A 19,014-nucleotide genomic window follows, 5' to 3' on the forward strand; every position below is an offset into this window, starting at 1 on the left:
CACAGTCTGACACTGTTGACCACTAGAAGCTGCCCAGTACAACCACAGTCTGACAGTGTTGACCACTAGGAGCTGCCCAGTACAACCACAGTCTGACACTGTTGACCACTAGGAGCTGCCCAGTACAACCACAGTCTGACACTGTTGACCACTAGGAGCTGCCCAGTACAACCACAGTCTGACACTGTCGACCACTAGGAGCTGCCCAGTACAACCACAGTCTGACACTGTTGACCACTAGGAGCTGCCCAGTACAACCACAGTCTGACACTGTTGACCACTAGGAGCTGCCCGGTACAATCACAGTCTGACACTGTTGACCACTAGGAGCTGCCCAGTACAACCACAGTCTGACACTGTTGACCACTAGGAGCTGCCCGGTACAACCAGTCTTTTGGCCACTGAGCAGTGCCTTGCTCAAAGGCTGTTCAGCTGTTGGAATTGAGGGACGGGATATTGTTATTCATTGACTTCTTGTTGACCTGAGGGATAGAACAAGCAACCCTCCGATCAAGATTCAAGAGGTTTATTCATCACATACATACACAAGACATATAGTGAAATGAAGGTGGCCATGCCCGCTTCGATTGTGCAAAAGAAATACAAATAATAATAGAATAAAATAGAATAGAAATTAATTGTAGATCACAAGCTTCCCTAACCTTCAGGCCACTGCTGCCCCACTTGCTGCTTGAAGGGCTGGTTCAGATATTTGAACCCTGGCTCCGTTTGCTACTTACGAAATGATCGGGGTGAATCGGGGTGTGATTTGCTTCAGGGGGGTTTCTCCTCCCTTCTGGTCATCTATAATAGACTGTGATTCATTCTAGCGATTCATTCATTTCTGTAAATCATCAGCAGCCTACACACCAGCGTATTTCTGCTTGCTAGTGCCACCTCTCGCTGAGACAACGAATTGCTGGCTACTGCTGCAAGCTGTGTTGTTGGCTGTAGTTTGAACTACAGTACAACCTGGCACTTTCGGTTTCACTGGACTCTGTGCTACAGGCGAAGATGCGTTCTGACCGATGTGTGAATGCACCAGAGATTTGATGCAACGTGGATCTTATGAAGAGTGAGATTCAAGTCAAAGTGAATTTCTCTGTGACATGCCAAGAGTTTTATAAACATCCTCTTCGTAAGAAGCAGCGTGGTCTAGCAGGAAATATAAATTCCTCAAAATGCCTATATGCCCTCTCCATGGTGCTGAAAATGGTCTCAGATTCAGAAATTTTTGTTTTGGGAGCAGTAACAACTATGAAGACATAGTTTCTATCAGATTAGAATTTCTGTACAATTTAGTGTTTCTGCTGCCATCTGGCCTATTTTACCTACTTAGGCTACTGTGCTTTTGTTAATTAATCTAAATGCTTATATTTACATCAAATTGCTTTTAAATACATTATACATTATGTAAACCTTATTCTTACATATTGTATTCAGTATTACTTCACTGTCCCACAACATCAACCTGCTGTCCTGCATTTGGTCACCACCCTTACAAGATGAAAATGAAACCGCCACCATTGTATTATATTTCAGGAAGCATCCGTTTGAAAGTAACACAGCCTGTTGAGAATACATTCATCTCTTTGCTTGAGGGCAAAGAATTAAAACAAACAACTAATAAACTAAACAGAAAGCGACTTTCTGTTGCATTGTTTTATATTATGTGTTTTATATGGATAATGGATATATAACTATATAATTGTATGGTCTACATAAAACACAAATTGCACCCTGGATAGAGTTATTTCTCAACACAATCCATGTAGTTCCTCATTCTAGGGCTGAGATGGAATACTATGAAATATTTGTATAGTGAATATATGGATTTGGGGGATTTCAAGAATTACTGAATAAGATACCTATTGAAGTAAAGAACATGGTAAAACATTTACTTTGGAAGAATCAATGGGTCTCATTCCCGAATATTTTCCAAAGAGTTCTCTTGGAAGACTTATCTTGGAACCGACTGAGACAGAATCAACGACAAGTTCACTCTGAGTCCCCAACGCGTGGGGAAGATGTCTTAAGTGGCTCAAACTATCACAGCTGTGATATCTGCGTTGAAGAATGTCACCAGTCTGAAACGCGAACGCACGTCCCCATTCAGGTCATTTGCATACAAAACAACGCCTCCAGAGCTCCTTATAAGGCAGGCTCTGTGCCGTGTGCAAATGAAATCGAGGAAAGTCGAGGGTTTAGACACACCTGTCCAGCTCATTAAATGCAACTAATGATGCAGCCGTGTGAAAATGGTGGCGGAAGTGCTTTGCGACCGATCAAAATTGGATTAGATTAATGTATTGTCATCATTATACAGAATACAGGCTACTACTCATAACCACCTGCAGCAGCGCGCACCCCCCCCCACACACACTCGCAGTACTGTATAGTCTACGTGCGTAATGAATGAACGCAGTAGGTTTATATTATTCTAATGACTTGTTTTATTAGGAGATCGCAGATACATGCGCTGCATAGTACAGTCCACCAGTCCGCTGCCCGACTCTGGCGGCCTTAATGTGTACTGTACTTACTGTATAGGGCAGAGCATATATAATAGTATCTACTAAATCCTAATGAAACAAGTAATTAGAATAATATAAGCCATTCATTCATTAGACACGTAGGCTATACTGGCGCACACAAGACTTATGGAATATTAATGCAGTCTATTTTCACGCGATTCGCTTTAGTTCTTATTTATTTATCCAGTCATTTGCACGCGATTAGCTTTAGTTCTTATTTATTTATCCAGTCATTTGCAGTGTTGGTGTAGTAGGCTACATAGTGTATTTCAATATCTGTTTTATTGATTAATGATATATTTGAAGGAATGCAAGTTATAGCTATATCAAACAAATGTCTGTCCCATTAATCATGGGATATATTGCATGTTGATAGCATTCTTTCAAATGTATAATTAATCAATAAAACAGATATGTAACAAATAAGAAATACAAATTCGACAGAAGGCATTAAATAATTATTATTTTCAATCATTTTTTTGAATATCTGAGTGATCAAAGTAATTATACATTTGTCCAAAATAGCTGGTTCAGATATGGTTAATCCAGCTGCCCTGTGATCAGATGAATCCATATCATTTATTTTTCCGACATCCACGTAATTTCTTATCGTACAAATATTGTCATATTTATTTTAATTATGATTAAGTAATTAATTCCAAGGAGGCCTGTAGGGTTGACATGAAGGAATCACTATGATTCCTCCCAAATAAAGCCATTAAGAACATGGAGAACACAGTCTGTCAAGTTAATACATTTTTCAATCAGTCAATCAATCATAAGTCTGCTCCTCAGCACTCTTAAATTCTGCTCTCAGCCACGGCCAAATCCAATCTCAGGGAAATTTGGGGAATCTCTCTAGCAGCCCTAATATGTCTTAAATCGGCAGAAATTTGCCTGAGAGCAAATTTCTTGTCGTAAATCTGTTCGGGAATGAGACCCAATGACACCAAAGGTTGAGACTCAATACTTACACATGTATTATGGTTGGAATGGCAAGACATTCTCTAACTGGTCATACAAGAACTAACACTAACTAACTAACATACAAGGATTAACACTAGACTATAAATAAGTGTCAAATATTGCTTTTTAAATGTATTACATTTTTGTATGTTTGTTTACCTTGGTAATGTTTGGTCTGAGTAAAATAGACCCATATTCTGACCAGTGGGTTGAGAAAGCTCTCAAAGATGTACAGTTTCTTCCCCCTCGAATGTATATATATGTATATATTTTCTTTTAGGATCTCTGTCTCTTAAACAGTACTGTATATTTGTATATCTTGTATGTCATAAATGTCTGGATGTAACAGTACTGTATATCTATGTCGTGTATGTCATACATGTCATGATGAATTGAAAATGGGGGACCCTGATGTAAACAAGACCAAAGGCTTTCTCTGGTCTGCATCCCCTTAACAATTGTGTGCATTGAGCCGTACTGTATTGTACCCATTCTGCAATCTGTTAATAAAGTTTAATCAATCAAGCTAAAGAGATCAAACTCTAAAGAATGTGTGTTGGGTTCTCTCTTTAGACTGGTGTCACGGGGAGAGGATGCGTGACGGGGAGAGAGGCTGGTTCCCAGCTAGCTGTGCCACAGAGATCACCAACCCCACCGCCATGGAGAACAACATGCAGCGCATGAAACGTCTGCGCAAGGAAACCGACGTTTGAGACCTTTGGCACTCACATATTCACCCCCATTTCACCTTCATCAAGTCGTCGGTCTTTGTGGCCGAGATATACATGGCTTCTTTTGTTCATGTTGATATTCACAAACCAAATAAATAATTCACAAAAGCACTTTGCTCGCTCCTTCTCCTTGTAGAATAGACTTTAAAGGAATAAGAGACCTTGTGAATAGAGGCCTTTCTTTATTCAAACACTTTGGAAAGAAAATGCCTCATTTATGTGCCATGGAAGAGTAGGTAAAACATTGGAAAAACCACTTCATAAGATCCAGTAATAAGACGCCAATTTGTGACATTTCTGTTGTTGATGTGATTCTATAACAAATAGGAACTGGCATTTCTTCCAACAGAGGAAAAATTGGTATTTTGTTCATTCAAAATTGACACACCTCAATATATCCGGTTCTAGATAGCATCTCAGGCACATGGGAAGTGGATATACAAAAGCATTCTTGTTGCCTTGAAATATAAGGTGAATATGTGAGAGCCAAAGCCACTCCCCCATGCTCCACAAAAGAAAAAAGGCTTGTACATTAGCAGTGGCAAAACATACTGGCGATACGTTGGGCTTTCCAGTTTGTACAGCTTAATCCTCTGTCATGTGTTGTAGTAGAGTTGGTGATGATGTATTTTCTGTAGTAGCTAATTAATTAATCTTACTTAGGGATTGGGTTAGTCTATGAAATGTTCCAGTACACAACGTAGTGTTGCAAAGGGTACTATCAAAACGTGACCAGTTTAAAAATGTACATAATCCATTCGATTACATCAATTGAGTATCATAATCAGATTAGTTACTTACTCATTTTATATAGAAGGCTAATTCATTCCATTTCAATGTTAATTATTAGCAAAGTTATCATATACCACCATGAACTATTTAAAATCATCTAAAATATTTGAGTCCATATTCTTACAAGAAAGAAATACATATTTACCCATAATCTGATTGGTTATTCTGTTGCTAGGCTTGGATTAATTCAGTCATAACCAAATAACCAAAACTTGGATCTCTCTGCAAATTGCTTTAGTGCAGTCAGCTTTGTACCAATACACAGCATATTATGTACTGGGAGGGTGAGAATATACTGTAGCTATATGATAGTAACCTAGTTTACATATAAATGGTGTGGTGGGTGTGTTATTAAATTAATCTAGTGTGGCCAAGTTATTCTCATAGGTGCCGACCTGTCAGTGAATTTTCTATTAACTGGTGAGTGTGCAACTAACTAACCCCTCCCCTTAAAGGATAACTCCACTATTTTGGGAAATTAGCTTATTTAACATCTTCCCTGGAGTTAGACAAGAAGATGCATACCTTTTTTGTCTCTGCGTGCATTTTAGCTTTGGGAATAGATGCTCCGTTAGCATAGCTTAGCTTCATCACTGGAAGTGGGGGAGGACAGTAGCCTTACAGTGTATTGCAAGGTCTGACATTGACCAAACTTGATATGCATGACCTTGGTGGGCTCTAGGTCAACTCCTGAAAAGGGGGTCAATGTCAGACCTTGCAATCAAAAGTTAGGGGCGCACTGAAATTATGGCAAGGGTTATTAGCCCCCTAACTTTTGATTGCAAAGTCTGACATTGACCCCCTTTTCAGGAGTTGACCTAGAGCCCACCAAGGTCATGCATATCAAGTTTGGTCAATGTCAGACCTTGCAATACACTGTAAGGCTACTGTCCTGCCTCACTTCCAGTGATGAAGCTAAGCTATGCTAACGGAGCATCTATTCCCAAAGCTAAAATGCACGCACAGAGACAAAAGGTATGCATCTTCTTGTCCAACTCCAGGGAAGATGTTAAATAAGCTAATTTCCCAAAATAGTGGAGTTATCCTTTAACCTTAGACACACCTATGGGAAATGCACTTAAGTCTTCAGTAAGACAAGAGAATAGATGCCAGTTTCCTTGTTCAGTAGAAGACTCTGGGAGGTGTTATTGGCCAACAACTAAGCTAGTGGTCCGTATCCGTTTCCATTAATTTGTGCTAAGCTAGGCTAGCTTGCAGCCAGATGGGTTTCTACTGAACAGGGTAAATTGGTATCCATCTTCGTCTGACTAGAGAAGATTAAGCACATTTTCCATAATGTTGGCGTGTTCCTTTAACCAAAAAAATTTATATAAGGGGAGGTACTACCATTGAACAGGGGAATCTTCTCCAAATGAAACTTTTAAACATTGCGAAAGGTTCCATCTCACTTACACTTGGAATACTGGTGCTAAATAAACATAGTAGTAATTTGAGGATTTGGTAGGATTGGTCAAATCTTTCCACCAGTGTTATGATCCACCATTTTAGTCCAATTGCATCAGTTCATCTGAAAAGCACTTTCAGGTCTGGTATTTCAGATCGAGTAGGAATTGATAGCGTTTGTTAGAACTACCCAACTCTGTACTCCACCTGTGGGAAGACTAATTATCAGTCTCTAGATATACAAAATAACAGTGTAGCAGACCAGACCCAGAGGAATACAGCAAGTTATATTGCAATGCCATCATTTCAGTGGTCTACTATTAAAAGTTTCTTAAAGTTATAACAATTGTGAACTTGATATATATCCAGAAAGGTTTCATCTGAATGTTTGAGTAAAATAAAGATAACACATGGGACAGGTCTCTTGTCTTTTATTTGAGCTTGCATTTTTGTTAAAATGTTTGAATACATAAAAAGTTATTTAAAAATGTCAAACTGACCAGATATCAAATTACATTTTTTTTTCTTATCTTAAAAACCATTTGGTGTAAAAACTTAGGACCGATTTAGAAAAACATCTGCTGTTTCCCCAAAACTTTTTGTAGCTGTCACGTAAAAATAATGGAAAAAAACAGTCTGCATAGATTCTGCAGGCAATCGGTGGTAAATCTGGTCGAATGCGTGGTGCAAGCTTGTGACGATCGTCAGGTCAAATCTGTTTCTTATTGCTCAGATCTTTGATGTTTCTTCTTGTTGACAAAAAACTGTGGGAGACAGAAAAAAGGGAAAAATCAATTAGTTATAGAGCGGTTTCCTTTCAATGAACATTGTAGTTTACTAATGGGCATGTTATCCATTAGTTGATTTCAGTTTTCAGGAAATAATTCATTCAGGACTAGGACCACACAGACTAATGGACTGAGGACAGCCCTAGGACCAAACAGACCAATTAATGGACTATGGACAGCCCTAGGTCCAAACAGACCGATTAATGGACTATGGACAGCCCTAGTCGTACGATGTACACATTTACAAGTCCAGTAATTTGTTGCTTTATCGCCACATATACTGCACCGTGGGGCTAAAGCTGTGTGCGCTACTGAAACAATAGTTAGAGGGCTGCAGGCGGCCAGACAGTTTGCTTTATCAAAGCCGTTGCATTACCTCATCCACCACAGGAGCCAATGAAAAATGCAGATCAGAATAAGCAGCCACATTTCCTAAAGGGACTTGAACTGTGCTAAAAGTCCTAACCATTCAAATCTAATGTTTTGATTTAACAAGTTTGTTCTGCCAACATCCAACAAAGTCGACTGTGAAGATAGACAGCTGTTTTTTCTAGTTGTCAACAGATTGGCAGTTTAAAAAATATCGGTATCGCAGCTCAATACTAATGCTAGAGCAATGAATAAGGAATCCCTTTATGCCAATTTACCCAGAAAGGAGCTAAATATGGCCATAAAAAAAAGTTCACTGATATTTTGAAGGGGAAGAAAATACTGCAATATTTTATATCCAATTCCTGGAGCAATTGTAGTGTTAGCAACTGCAAACATACCGGTAGCTGTAACAAATCAGCTAAGCAAGCTAATAACTATTAGATGAAATTTCAAGTCCAGCAATTGTGTGTCTCAATTGTTATATCAGATGCAAAATAAATGAATAAAAACCATGTGGGCTATATCAGCCATCCTGCTCTCTAAATGCCACTATAGGCCATAGAAAAACCCAAAAACCCACCCTTAGCTTTTACTTGCAGTGAATCTGTCCTGCCATGTTAGGCCCCAATGTGCTCATTAACACTCATTCTAGTGCTGGTGTAAAGTCGCCAACTCACCCGGACGATGGTAAAGAGATGGTAGGTTGCCGGTGGGCGGGTTGTTCCTACTCAGCCCCGCCCTGCTGGGGCTCGGGAGCGGACGTTTTCTCAGCGGATGGTTCGCCTCCTGCCTTAGCCTCCTTGCCGTTGCCATCGCCGCCCTCTGGGCCAGGCTTGCCGCCGGCCTGTGGGCGTCTGCGGCGGTAATTGAAGTTGCGGCGGTAGCGGCGCTGACGGGGCTCTTGGTCGGGGCCGCCCTCACCTCCCTGACCTGCTTCTGACCTGTTCTCCTTGTTCTCCTCTCCGTCCCGCACCGGTCTGGGACGGGGTGGACCCCTGGAGGAGAGCATTTTTGTCTTAGCTCATTGCCGTTTCAGGGTTAGTTTGATGTTCCATAATGTACATACATTGAACATGGTTTACAACAAGCCAATCAGCGTACATTTTGTCATCTGATCAAACATGAAGTTGGCCACATCCACATAGCCATGCAAAACAGTCGCAGGAAAAAACACCCACATACAAAACTATCACATTCTTGTGAGCAGTTGCCATTCAATGTTAAGCTGCAAAAAAGGGAGTGTGGGCATGTCCAACTGAATCAAGTGGTATTCACCAATTAGAATAAAAACATTTTCTAATTGGCTAATTCTATGTAGATAAAAAGACCTTTAGAGTTCAAGATTGTTGCTTCTCTCCCCTTGTTGCAGCAGTCAATGAAGCCAACATGCAAACCCTCTGTCTGAACCTTGGTCGGAAGCCTCTGTAGTAGTTCTGTCTCATTGGTTTGTCGCCGCCCTGGTCTGGACCTGGACCCCTCTCCCTCTGCTGGTTCTCTTCGCCTTCGCCTCCCTAAAAGCAAACACGGGTTAAGTCAACAACGGTCACCTCGCAATATTTCCTAGTAGGCTTAAGAACACCAACACTTGAAAGATTGGACTCCAAGTTATCCATGATGAAATAATTTTTGTCATGCTGTGTCCGACAGAACACCTTTAATAGTCATCCAAACTAGTCCAAAACAAACCAAGGGTGTTGATGTGAGGCTGATAAAAACCTCATAGCTCCCACAGCAGAAAGTTTGCAGTATATCAACAAGAGCCCCGATACACCAAGGTTTGTTTTGTCCAAAAACCACAAGATTGTTGTTAAGGAGAGGGGGCGAGAGTTGTGCATGACATCACTGGAACAGGGGGGTTCCCAGCGTTCGGACATGGAGCCCCCTGCTTCAGGATGGAAGCCCTGTAATGGCATACCTCTAAAAATGTATCAGTTGGTGTACGGGGGCCATTGGCCATAGCGTCTACGTACAAAGTATGGCGGGTAGCGCCGTCTGCCTGGGTAGGAGGGCCTGCGCTGCTGTGGCTGCATGTCTCCCTCTGGGGCGCTGTCTGCCCCCTCACGGCTGCTCTTCTCGCGGCCTTCACGGCCTTCCCGGCTTCCGGTACTCGGCGGCTCGCCCTCGCCATCGCTCTGGTAGTTCTCAGGGTATTCTCCATTGCGGGGAGGGCCCCTCCTGCGGGGGTAGCGCCTGTAGCGGTTCCGGTCAGCGGCGTACTTGCTCCCCTGGACCGGAACGCCTGCTGGGCCGGTGACGTTGGCCGCCTCTGCTCCCTGCAACACAGAGGGAAGGGAGAGGGTTTAGAGAGAACCAACCAAGCAGCCCCAGGGATGTTACCGTATGGGGAAACATTTACATCATGATCATTGGAAAGATCTGTAACGGTAAATGTAGGAACAGTGGGCGTCGGGTAAATGTAGGAAAATCCTACATTTCGTGTTGAAATGTTATGGGTGTAAAACACAACAAGCGAGCAAGGCTGCTGCAAATAAACAAGTTTATTCTGAAATAGACATTTGTTCAACTGCTACCAGCCACACATAATCTCAGGACAGTATCCATGGCAACGAGCCGCATCAGGCGAAGTATGCTTAGGCGGAAGGGCGCGTATCTTTTTGGAGAACATCTGATCTGAGGTAAGGAATCTATTTTACCAGTCTTGGGATAATCAGAGTTGTATTTGCTGAGATCTCAGCATTTTCCCTATGTGTGATGTGGCTGTTTGGCTGTGATCGCTGATGAGGAAATCAGCTCACGCCTATTCATAAATAGGCCAAAAAATTACGTTTTGTGTATTCTAGAATATTCCAGTAAATGTCTATCATGGAATCTTTATATTTTCCTTGAAAACGAGGGCTTTTCAAAATGCTATAAAACGAAAATGAACCGATAAAAAAACAATCCGCTTCGACAATGTTGACTGAAAACGAGTCATTGATAAGCGACGGGCAGATTAGACACAGCCATAATTTAAAACATAGATTAGGCGTTAACGCCAACATTGAAGTGGATGGTGGCATTCAACGGGGTAAAAATGTAAACAAGGTTGGCTCTGAAAGTGTTAATATTCCACAATAATTAAAACATTGTACCGGATCTTTAACCAATTATTAAGGCTGTCAAAGTTAACGCGGTATCGCCCGATTCTATTAACGCCACAATTTTTGCAATGGCATTCATAATTCATATAATACAGCCGAGACGCTGCAGCTGGGCCCTATAGCTGCCGGCTACGACGGCGCAATACCGCCACCTGGTGGATGGTCGGGCAAGTTACACTCACCTACAGGATATGGCTGATGTGCGTCGATTAAACTCATCCGGCCGTCAGATATCATTGCATGACTCCCGACAGACACAATGTACATAATGGATCGCTTTCTAAACGTAATAATCGATATGATTTCGGCGTTTATTGCGACATACAAACCGGAAATGGACCTAGGCGATCGGCGTCGTATACCTGGGATCTTTCACCGCCAGTGTCTTTGACCCACGGTAAGAGGAATATAACGTTATTTTCAACCCAATTGTGAGTTTCCTTGTGAGCAAACCGATCTGATCAATATATCACCCAACCTACATAAAGCATTTACTGATGATCGGGGAATTATAAACCACCCACCCCTAGGGATGCCCCCCGGACCCCGGTTTTGAACGGGAACCGGTACTATATTAGAAAATACCGGAGTATTTATAAGCTCCGACGTCCTCGGTACTGCTATCGATACTCTAGAGAAATTATTATTATTATTATTATTATTTAAAAGTTGCGAACGATCCTCTCTCTGTCTCTGCACGAGAAGCGAGCCGCAGCAAGCCATTACACACACTTGTCGCGAGCCACTCACACATACACGGGTAGGGACTGGAGGTGCCTGTCCGTGGCTAGCTACGTTAGCTACGGAGCTAGTAGTCAGTTTCAGTGTTGCTGGATGGTACACTCTAACGTTAACGTTATGCCGAGTTCATACTACACTACACTTATGAACTCGACATAGCGATAACGTTAATCCGTTTCCATGAAGTGTTTAATTAGCAGCAATCTGTTCTGTTGTTGAACATTTAACGTTAACGTGGCTAGCTACGTTAGCTACGGAGCTAATAGAGTATACCATCCAGCAACACTGAAACTGACTAACGTTAACGTTATGCCGACTCGCCGAGTTCATACTACACTACACGTATGAACTCGACATAGCGTTAACGTTACTCCGTTTCCATGAAGTGTTTAATTAGCAACAATCTGTTCCGTTGTTGAAAATGTAACGTTAAGGTAGGTATCCGATGCACTTCCGGCGTGGACAGGAAATCGTTGTGAAATCGTTGTAGTCATTTTGTAGTCTTATTAACTAAAAGATTTTAACAAAATAAAAAGCAGCAGCACTATTGCATAACTGAGTCATGTTTGCTATGTATTTCTTTCTTTAGGGGAGTATGACATTTGTTTCACAGTTTTAGCATGATGTTTTATAGATGGCCAGGTTAAACACAGGTTTTTGTTTTTTAAGAGGGGGCCGGGGGTTTGATTTGATTGAAGTTTATTTCAAATATGCAACACAACAAACAAATATCAAGTACAGATATAGCCTTAAGCCGTTCAAATAATAATTTATAATTTTTTTTTAAATTTAAATATATTTAAATAATCTAAAAGAACCGATAAGAGTATCGATAAAGTACCGAACCGTTAAGCAGTATCGATAAGAGTAGTAGTATCGATAAAATCCTAACGATACCCATCCCTACCCACCCCCCCTTCCTCCACACATTATGAAGCATAACGTATAGCGATCATATACAGTTGCATTTTTTAATATAGCGTGTATAGGGAAGAAACGCCAATCGATAATCTATATATGCGTTTAGGCCTATAACTCACGTTCTAGGAATTACTGCAGAAAACGATAAAAACAAATTTTTTTTTTATTGGTCTTTTCCCCCTCCATTTTTCCTCCGATTTTCTCCCATCCCAATGTTAGTCGTATGCCAATTCCCAGTCCCTTCCTGGTCGCTGCGCACCTACCCCCCACAGTCAGATCATCTGGGAGAGTGGAGGCTACCACGTGCTTCCTCCGACACACGTCCAGCCAATCACCGCTTCTTTTCACCTGGCAGCGCGGATTCTCATCGAGAGGGCGTAGCGTGTGGGAGGACCACACTATCCCCCTCGAGTCCTATCCGCGCTTAGCAGGCGCCCCGACCGAACTGTAGGAGTCGCTGTTTACAACGACCCGGACCCACCCCGCCAGCTTCTCCCACCCTCTAATACAGCCAATTGTATTAGTGCAGACGGCCAGCCAAGCTGGTGACAACCCCGGAGCTGTGGGCTGGATTCGAACAGGCGAATCCAGCTCACAGCTCCGGGGCTGGTGACGAACGCAATCTCCGCTCGGCCACCTAACCGCCCTCGATAAAAACACTTATATTCTAGAAGGTATTTTTGTATGAATGAAAAAGTATAACGTTCCCACATCCTGAACGATAGATAATAGATGTTGAATGGGCCATAGTAATGTCAATATTGCAATAAAATTTAAAAGTTATAGCCCTGAAAAGAAGGTAAACATCTCCATATGCTTACAGTGGTGGCAGACTGGGTATATTGATGGGTATAACCAATGGAGGGGGATGTGTCAACTATAAAAAATTAAAAAAAAATTTTTTTTACTTTTTGTTTTGTTTACTAGACTTCACTCTGTGTATTATTGTTGCTCTCATTGATACTATGTTTGTTTCTGAAGTGTGTGTGTGATATATAGAGAGGGGGGGTGAGAGAGATGAGGAAGGGGCAAGAGAGAAAGAGAGCTGGGAGTGTGTGTGAGAGAGGGGGGGGTGATTAATCAGCCCTTGTGTGGGTGAATGGAACAAGTTCCTAACGTTTTCTTTCCCCTATTATTTCATGCACTTTATTCATTGTTTTAAATTAGTTATTTTGTGCATCACTGCTTTGAATTTGATGCAAATTTGCAATGCATGAGGGTCATCCTTTTGTGTTAAATGGCTGCATAAAGCAAGCATTTGTTGACTCGCATGTTGATAAGAGTATTACAACTTGGAACTTGAAAAAGATCTGTTTAAGGTAAAAAAAAAAAAAAAAAATGCGATTAATTTGCGAGTTAACTATGGACAATAATGCAATTAATCAAGTTAAATATTTTAATCGATTGACAGCACTACTAATTATCTGTTATGACTTATGTGGACACAGCCCCACATTATATTGACTACTTAGTGTATGCAGTATTGGTCTGCATTTCTTGGTTTTGGGTAAACCAGTAAGGGCAGGCAATGGACCAAGACAATGAAAATCAAACATGTGGTAGTTTTCCAGGTTAGAAAGATAAATATAAGGAAAAGTAGTCTAAAAGTTTGATGTAAAATAATTGCTACTCAACCACTCTTACATTTTAATAACTGAAGTCCACAATGAGGAAGTGCCGCTGCAGGTTATAGTACTTGAAGGCTGCAAAAATGAAACCAGTCTTCCATTTAAGAAGTTAACTAGGTCCAAAATACATTTCCATTGCATTTTCCATTTCAAACGCATCAAGCTTAATTTTATTCAGGGTAGTTCTAGCAGGCCGTCTACCGCAAGTTAAATGTAAGACTTTAAGATATTAAGTGCTGTGGGCAGCTTCTGAGAAATTAGGAGTGAGTTTACCTGGTCAGCAGAAAAGGAGAATGCTCTGCATCAGTTTCTTTTCACTTTGCATCAAAAAGAAAAATATATTTATATTTCCCAGCTTCTGATTGGGAGGTGGGGTTTTGCACATTGTGTGTATTTATGGCGGGGAACAAGGTGGTTTCCCATGCGACCCCGGGAACGCAGGACAAAAACATCTGATCTACAGGGGACTATTTTTGGACAATCAGGTGGTTTATGTGCAAATTCAGAGGCTGGGAAAGACTTTTAGACAGACGACCACCCTGTCTAGCTTACCTTCTCCCCTTCAACCACATCAAACTCCACAGTTTCTCCATCTCCAACACTGCGAAGGTATTTCCTTGGGTTGTTCTTTTTTATGGCCGTCTGAAATAATGATTAAAGAAATAAGATTCACTTAATTCAAAGATCAGCTCTAAATAAATTGACCATTTTGAGTTGACAGGCCATTTACCTGGTGTACAAACACGTCCTCTTTCGTGTCATTCCTAAAAGATACAGGGAAAAAAGAAGTCTGCATTATACATTGAGATTGCAATTCCCAGCTAAGCCAAAGACTGTCATAGTACAACAGACAGATTGTGACTGAGCTAGCAAGTGTATGGATTAATTTAAGTACCACACGCTACAAGAGCATAGCAACCGGCAGACAAATCGTCTGGCCCGGCTTTGTAGGCAAATCAAAGCCATAATAGGATTGGGAATGTTCCCTCACACACAGATCATATTAGTGTCTTTAGAAGGCAGAGGTGGGGCTCACTTACCTGTTGATAAAACCATATCCATTTCTGACGTTGAACCATTTGACTGTCCCCAAGACTTTTGTTGCTATAGAGAACAGAAACAAAGGTTAACAATTTGAACCAGTCTTAAATAGATACATTTATGCTAGAAGCAAAATGCTACTTCTTTCAAAGCATGTGACACTGCTACTGCGGCGAGGCCTACTTGGGGCAGTTTGGCAATTAAATAGCAAGACCGATGAAAAAAAAAAACAACCCCGAGATAATGTTGAGACAAGAGTTATATTTAACACCCCCCCCCCCCCAACTGTTGGGCTTTTTATAGATGTTGATGATGCTCAAATGTTCGGTGCCAGCTGCCCTGCATTGGCAATGCATGGTCCAGAAAGCATTCTCATCAACTATAGTAGAGACGACCCGCATTAAACATGAAAACCTCGCCTTAGTGCCAACTGGACAGTCGGCTCAGAAAATAACTGACAGCGTGGTGGTGGTGGACTACAACAGGGTGACAAAACGTCCCACTCGTGTCAACAGTGTTGCAACTTCTTGACACCCTCTGAAAGCCACACTACAAGGAAGTACTTTCTTGTGTTACACGTGGTGGCGTCGCGCCCTAAGATGCTAGCAGCGAGGCGAGGAGCTTTAGCCCAACCGGGTTAGCCGAGCAGCTAACTGGGCTCTCAACCATGTGGTTGGATTAGGGCCAGAATGTAGAAGAAACATTTTATTGTGTGGCTACAACACGAAACTACTATTGAAATTGGGAACCGCAGCACTGCAGCAGTGCCGGGCGGTGTGGGGCCTGTTCTGTTCTGCAGACACGGTGCGAGAGAGAGACAAAAGAAATCGGTAGGATATCATCACGGCGGCGGACATTTTGGGTGCTGCTCCTCCATCAGCAGCGGGCTAACAACGCTGCGGCCGATAAACCACACATTAGCCGTTCATGTTAATGTTAACTTCATAGCCGTTTTGGGAGCGGTTCCGTTGGACAAATTGAAAACTGTTCCGTTGATAAATTGGCATTAGTTAGCCCGGCCCGGCTGCTTTCAACGTGAACAGAGTACAACGTGAGGAGGTGAAGAAGCGACTAAAACGCTCTGCGTCTCGCTTTGAACAAAGGGGATGATAGCGTGCAGCAGCTAACGAGCTGTGAGGAGGAGGAATGGTTCTGCCGCCGCCACGGTAACGTTGTGCCGTGTGATCCGATACCGTGCAAGACAGTCCACTGTATGATGGCCGAGGGAACGTTAAGAGTATCTGACGGGTCGGTCATGATCAAGGCCTCGTGTGATCGAGACCCGAGAAACCCGAGACGCGTCAGACAGGACACAACGGTGGAGGAGTTATTAAATCGACCGTCGGTACATGACTCCACGTTAACGGTTAACCAGAGGCAGCAGCTTCTCGTGTCCCCGGCCGGCCTGGACTCACGTTTTAACCACGTTAAACAAAACGTCAGGGAAATGACAATATTTTATTCAACGTGTAAAATGTCGCGTCCAACGTTTTAACTAAAAAGCGAACAGAAAGAGTTTCCTTTAGACCAGTTCATCGCATAGTTTGTTCCCGCGGAGCAGCATAACTAATGACCATTATTTGTTACTGGGCAGAGTCCACCTTCTTTACGGGGGGGTGGGGGGGGACCACGATCAACTTAGCAAACACATCCGACTCTATTGTAACTTGGCTTCTTCCAACCTAACGTTATTATTATTATTAGCCAACTACCGGTTGATGTTAGCGAGCATAAACGATGGGTTACCCGTTGGCTGTTATCGAGCCCCGGCCGGCACACGAGTTAGTTTCTGGCGGCGTTAACACGAAGCTAACAGCGGCTACCGTGGAGCTAGCTGGCCGCTAACTAGCGCCGTGGTCTCTGCAGCAGCGGAGCTCCTTACCGATGACCTTCTTATCCGCCGCGGAAGCTTCGGCTGCCGGGCTGGACGGGCTCTCCGCGTCGTCAGCGGGCTGCGGTGGTTGTTGCGTTTCGGCGGCCTCGCTGCTCATGGTGACTGGTTGGTAATGGTGGTGGTCTTGTGCCGGCGGTGACTCTCTAGTGTGTTTCCCGGTGCTAGATGGTAACCTGGGCCGGCGGTGGTGGGGGCTGCTGCCTTCGGGCTCTCTGCTTTCCTCTCTCCGCTCCCGTTGCCGATCGAACTGGGCAGAGGGAGAAACGATGCCAGGGAATATTCGCGCCGCGCGCACGCCCACCGCGTGCTCCGATTGGCGCGGTTCTTTTCCGACGCCGAGCGTCACAGGAAGTTGGCGTTTCTATTGCTTCGCGGAGTTGTCGGTTAAGTTGTAGAAGAATTGCTTGAAAACCATTGGCTAAAGGAAAGAATGTCCATGTACAATTTCACCGCCCACAGTGATGCAAAAGCCAGACGAACTAGTCAGACAACCTATTTTTTTTCCCTGGGACACTGGCTGCATGTGTGCATGTTGATACACTTATTAGTTATTATTACCCACTGCATTTTACAACATTTGCTGTCAGTTTAAGGAATCCTACATTGACACGAATACACTTTATTTATTACAAGTATAATGGCTCCTTGTAGAGGAGCCAAAGCTATTTAGGTTATTGTATTATATGAATGTTTATGTTTACTTTTATAACCTTACATTTAAACGGCATTGGGAATATTGATTGGATTTAGATAAAGTCATTGAACCGTCTTATATTTGTTTGATTGATTGAATTGAATTGATTGATTGAAAACTTTATTAACAGATTGCAGAATGGGTACAATACAGTACAGCTCAATACATACAATTGTTAAGGGGATGCAGACCAGAGTGTACAACTGTACAAGCAAAACTGTACATTGGAATATTGACAAGACCATACTTGGTCATTTACTGTACATTGGAGGCCGGAGGGGGTTGTGTTAGGACATTTACAGGGGCCAATTTCGAATTGCAGTCTCCCGTAGGTGTTTTTTTAGAGTGTTTTTGAAGGTGCGTAGTGATTCACATTCCTTTACAGCTTTGGGTAGGGCGTTCCATGTTGATGTGGCATAATTGCGAAACGTGTTTAGTCCCTTGTTTGAGCCGAATCTGGGTTTAACATGATTTGTGGAGCTCCCTCTGGTGTTGTGATCGTGGTATTCACTGACCTTTGGGAAGTATTTTGACATGTACATGGGTACCTTGGTCGTGTAGTGTATCTTGTAGACCAGGCCCATTGCAAGTTGCTGTACTCTGTCGTCTACTCTAAGCCATCCTAGGTTGTCAAAGTGGGCAGGGGTGAGGTGGGTTCTAGGAGTAAGGTCAAGCAGTAGTCTGACCAGTTTGTTTTGAGATAATTTTGTTTTTAGCGCCTTTGAGGTGCTTTGGTACCATGAGGTGCAAGCATAGTCGTAGTACCCTTGAATGAGTGCTCCTGCCAGAGTCTTCAGGGTATTCTTGTTTACCAGTGAGGAGATCCGGTACAAGAATCGAGTTCGTTGGTTGACTTTTTTTATTACATTGGATGCCATTTTGTCACAGGAAAGATTTGCCTCTAGGATGGAACCCAGGTAGGTAATATCTTCTTTCCTTGTGAGAATATTGTCACCCACTGTAACTGAGAAGCCGTCGGTCTTGCTGAGTTTGTTATTTGAACCGAAGAGAATGGACTCTGTTTTGCCCATGTGTAATGATAGTTTGTTATCAGCGAGCCATATGCAGATTTTGCCTAGTTCTGAGCTGAGGGTTTTTTCAACCTGTAACTTGTTCTTGTCAGAGACCAGCAGGGCTGAGTCGTCCGCAAACAGGAACAAGTTGCAGTCACAAGCTGACGACATGTCATTTGCATAAATTAGGAACAGTAGCGGACCTAGTGTGCTTCCTTGTGGAACACCACAGCTCACTGTGAGGGGGGGGATAGGGTACCGTTTACCTCCACCATCTGCTCTCTCCCCTCCAGGTAGGATTGCATCCAGCTCACTGATAGACTATCAAAACCAATTGCTTTTAGCTTGTCAATCAGAATGGTTTGATTGACAGTGTCGAAGGCCTTTTGTAGGT

At 42.7% G+C, this 19,014-nt stretch overlaps 2 protein-coding genes across 2 annotated transcripts in view; one reads left to right on the top strand and one right to left on the bottom strand.

Annotated features, from left to right (window-relative positions):
- Positions 1–5,522, top strand: part of arhgef16 (Rho guanine nucleotide exchange factor (GEF) 16) — a 77,165-nt gene extending 71,643 nt beyond the window's left edge. The window contains exon 15 of the mRNA XM_084333343.1: positions 4,074–5,522. Within this exon, the coding sequence (XP_084189469.1) occupies positions 4,074–4,213 (140 nt within the window). The 3' untranslated portion in view covers positions 4,214–5,522. The remainder of the gene's footprint in view (positions 1–4,073) is intronic.
- Positions 5,523–6,842: 1,320 nt separating this feature from the next.
- Positions 6,843–17,058, bottom strand: ybx1 (Y box binding protein 1). Its single transcript, XM_084333268.1, has 8 exons — positions 16,902–17,058; positions 15,019–15,082; positions 14,709–14,742; positions 14,531–14,620; positions 9,558–9,860; positions 8,995–9,098; positions 8,265–8,582; positions 6,843–7,191 (listed from the first exon to the last, which is right to left on the bottom strand). Exons 1-7 carry the CDS (start codon positions 17,008–17,010, stop codon positions 8,312–8,314), a joined length of 975 nt encoding a protein of 324 aa, XP_084189394.1. The 5' UTR covers positions 17,011–17,058; the 3' UTR covers positions 6,843–7,191; positions 8,265–8,311.
- Positions 17,059–19,014: the final 1,956 nt, after the last annotated feature.

The sequence above is a fragment of the Notolepis coatsorum genome (assembly GCF_963971535.1).
Source record: "Notolepis coatsorum genome assembly, chromosome: 17".
Classification (NCBI taxonomy): Eukaryota; Metazoa; Chordata; class Actinopteri; order Aulopiformes; family Paralepididae; genus Notolepis; species Notolepis coatsorum.

What these genes read in the sequence shown, in the direction of transcription:
- ybx1 (XM_084333268.1), bottom strand. Translation starts at nt 17,010, where the DNA reads ATGAGCAGCGAGGCCGCCGAAACGCAACAACCACCGCAGCCCGCTGAC. An exon ending in GGCGGATAAGAAGGTCATCG is followed by an intron (nt 15,083 to 16,901) that starts GTAAGGAGCTCC and finishes TGTTCTCTATAG; the next exon opens with CAACAAAAGTCTTGGGGACA. An exon ending in GGCGCTACCCGCCATACTTT is followed by an intron (nt 9,099 to 9,557) that starts GTACGTAGACGC and finishes GTTTGCTTTTAG; the next exon opens with GGAGGCGAAGGCGAAGAGAA.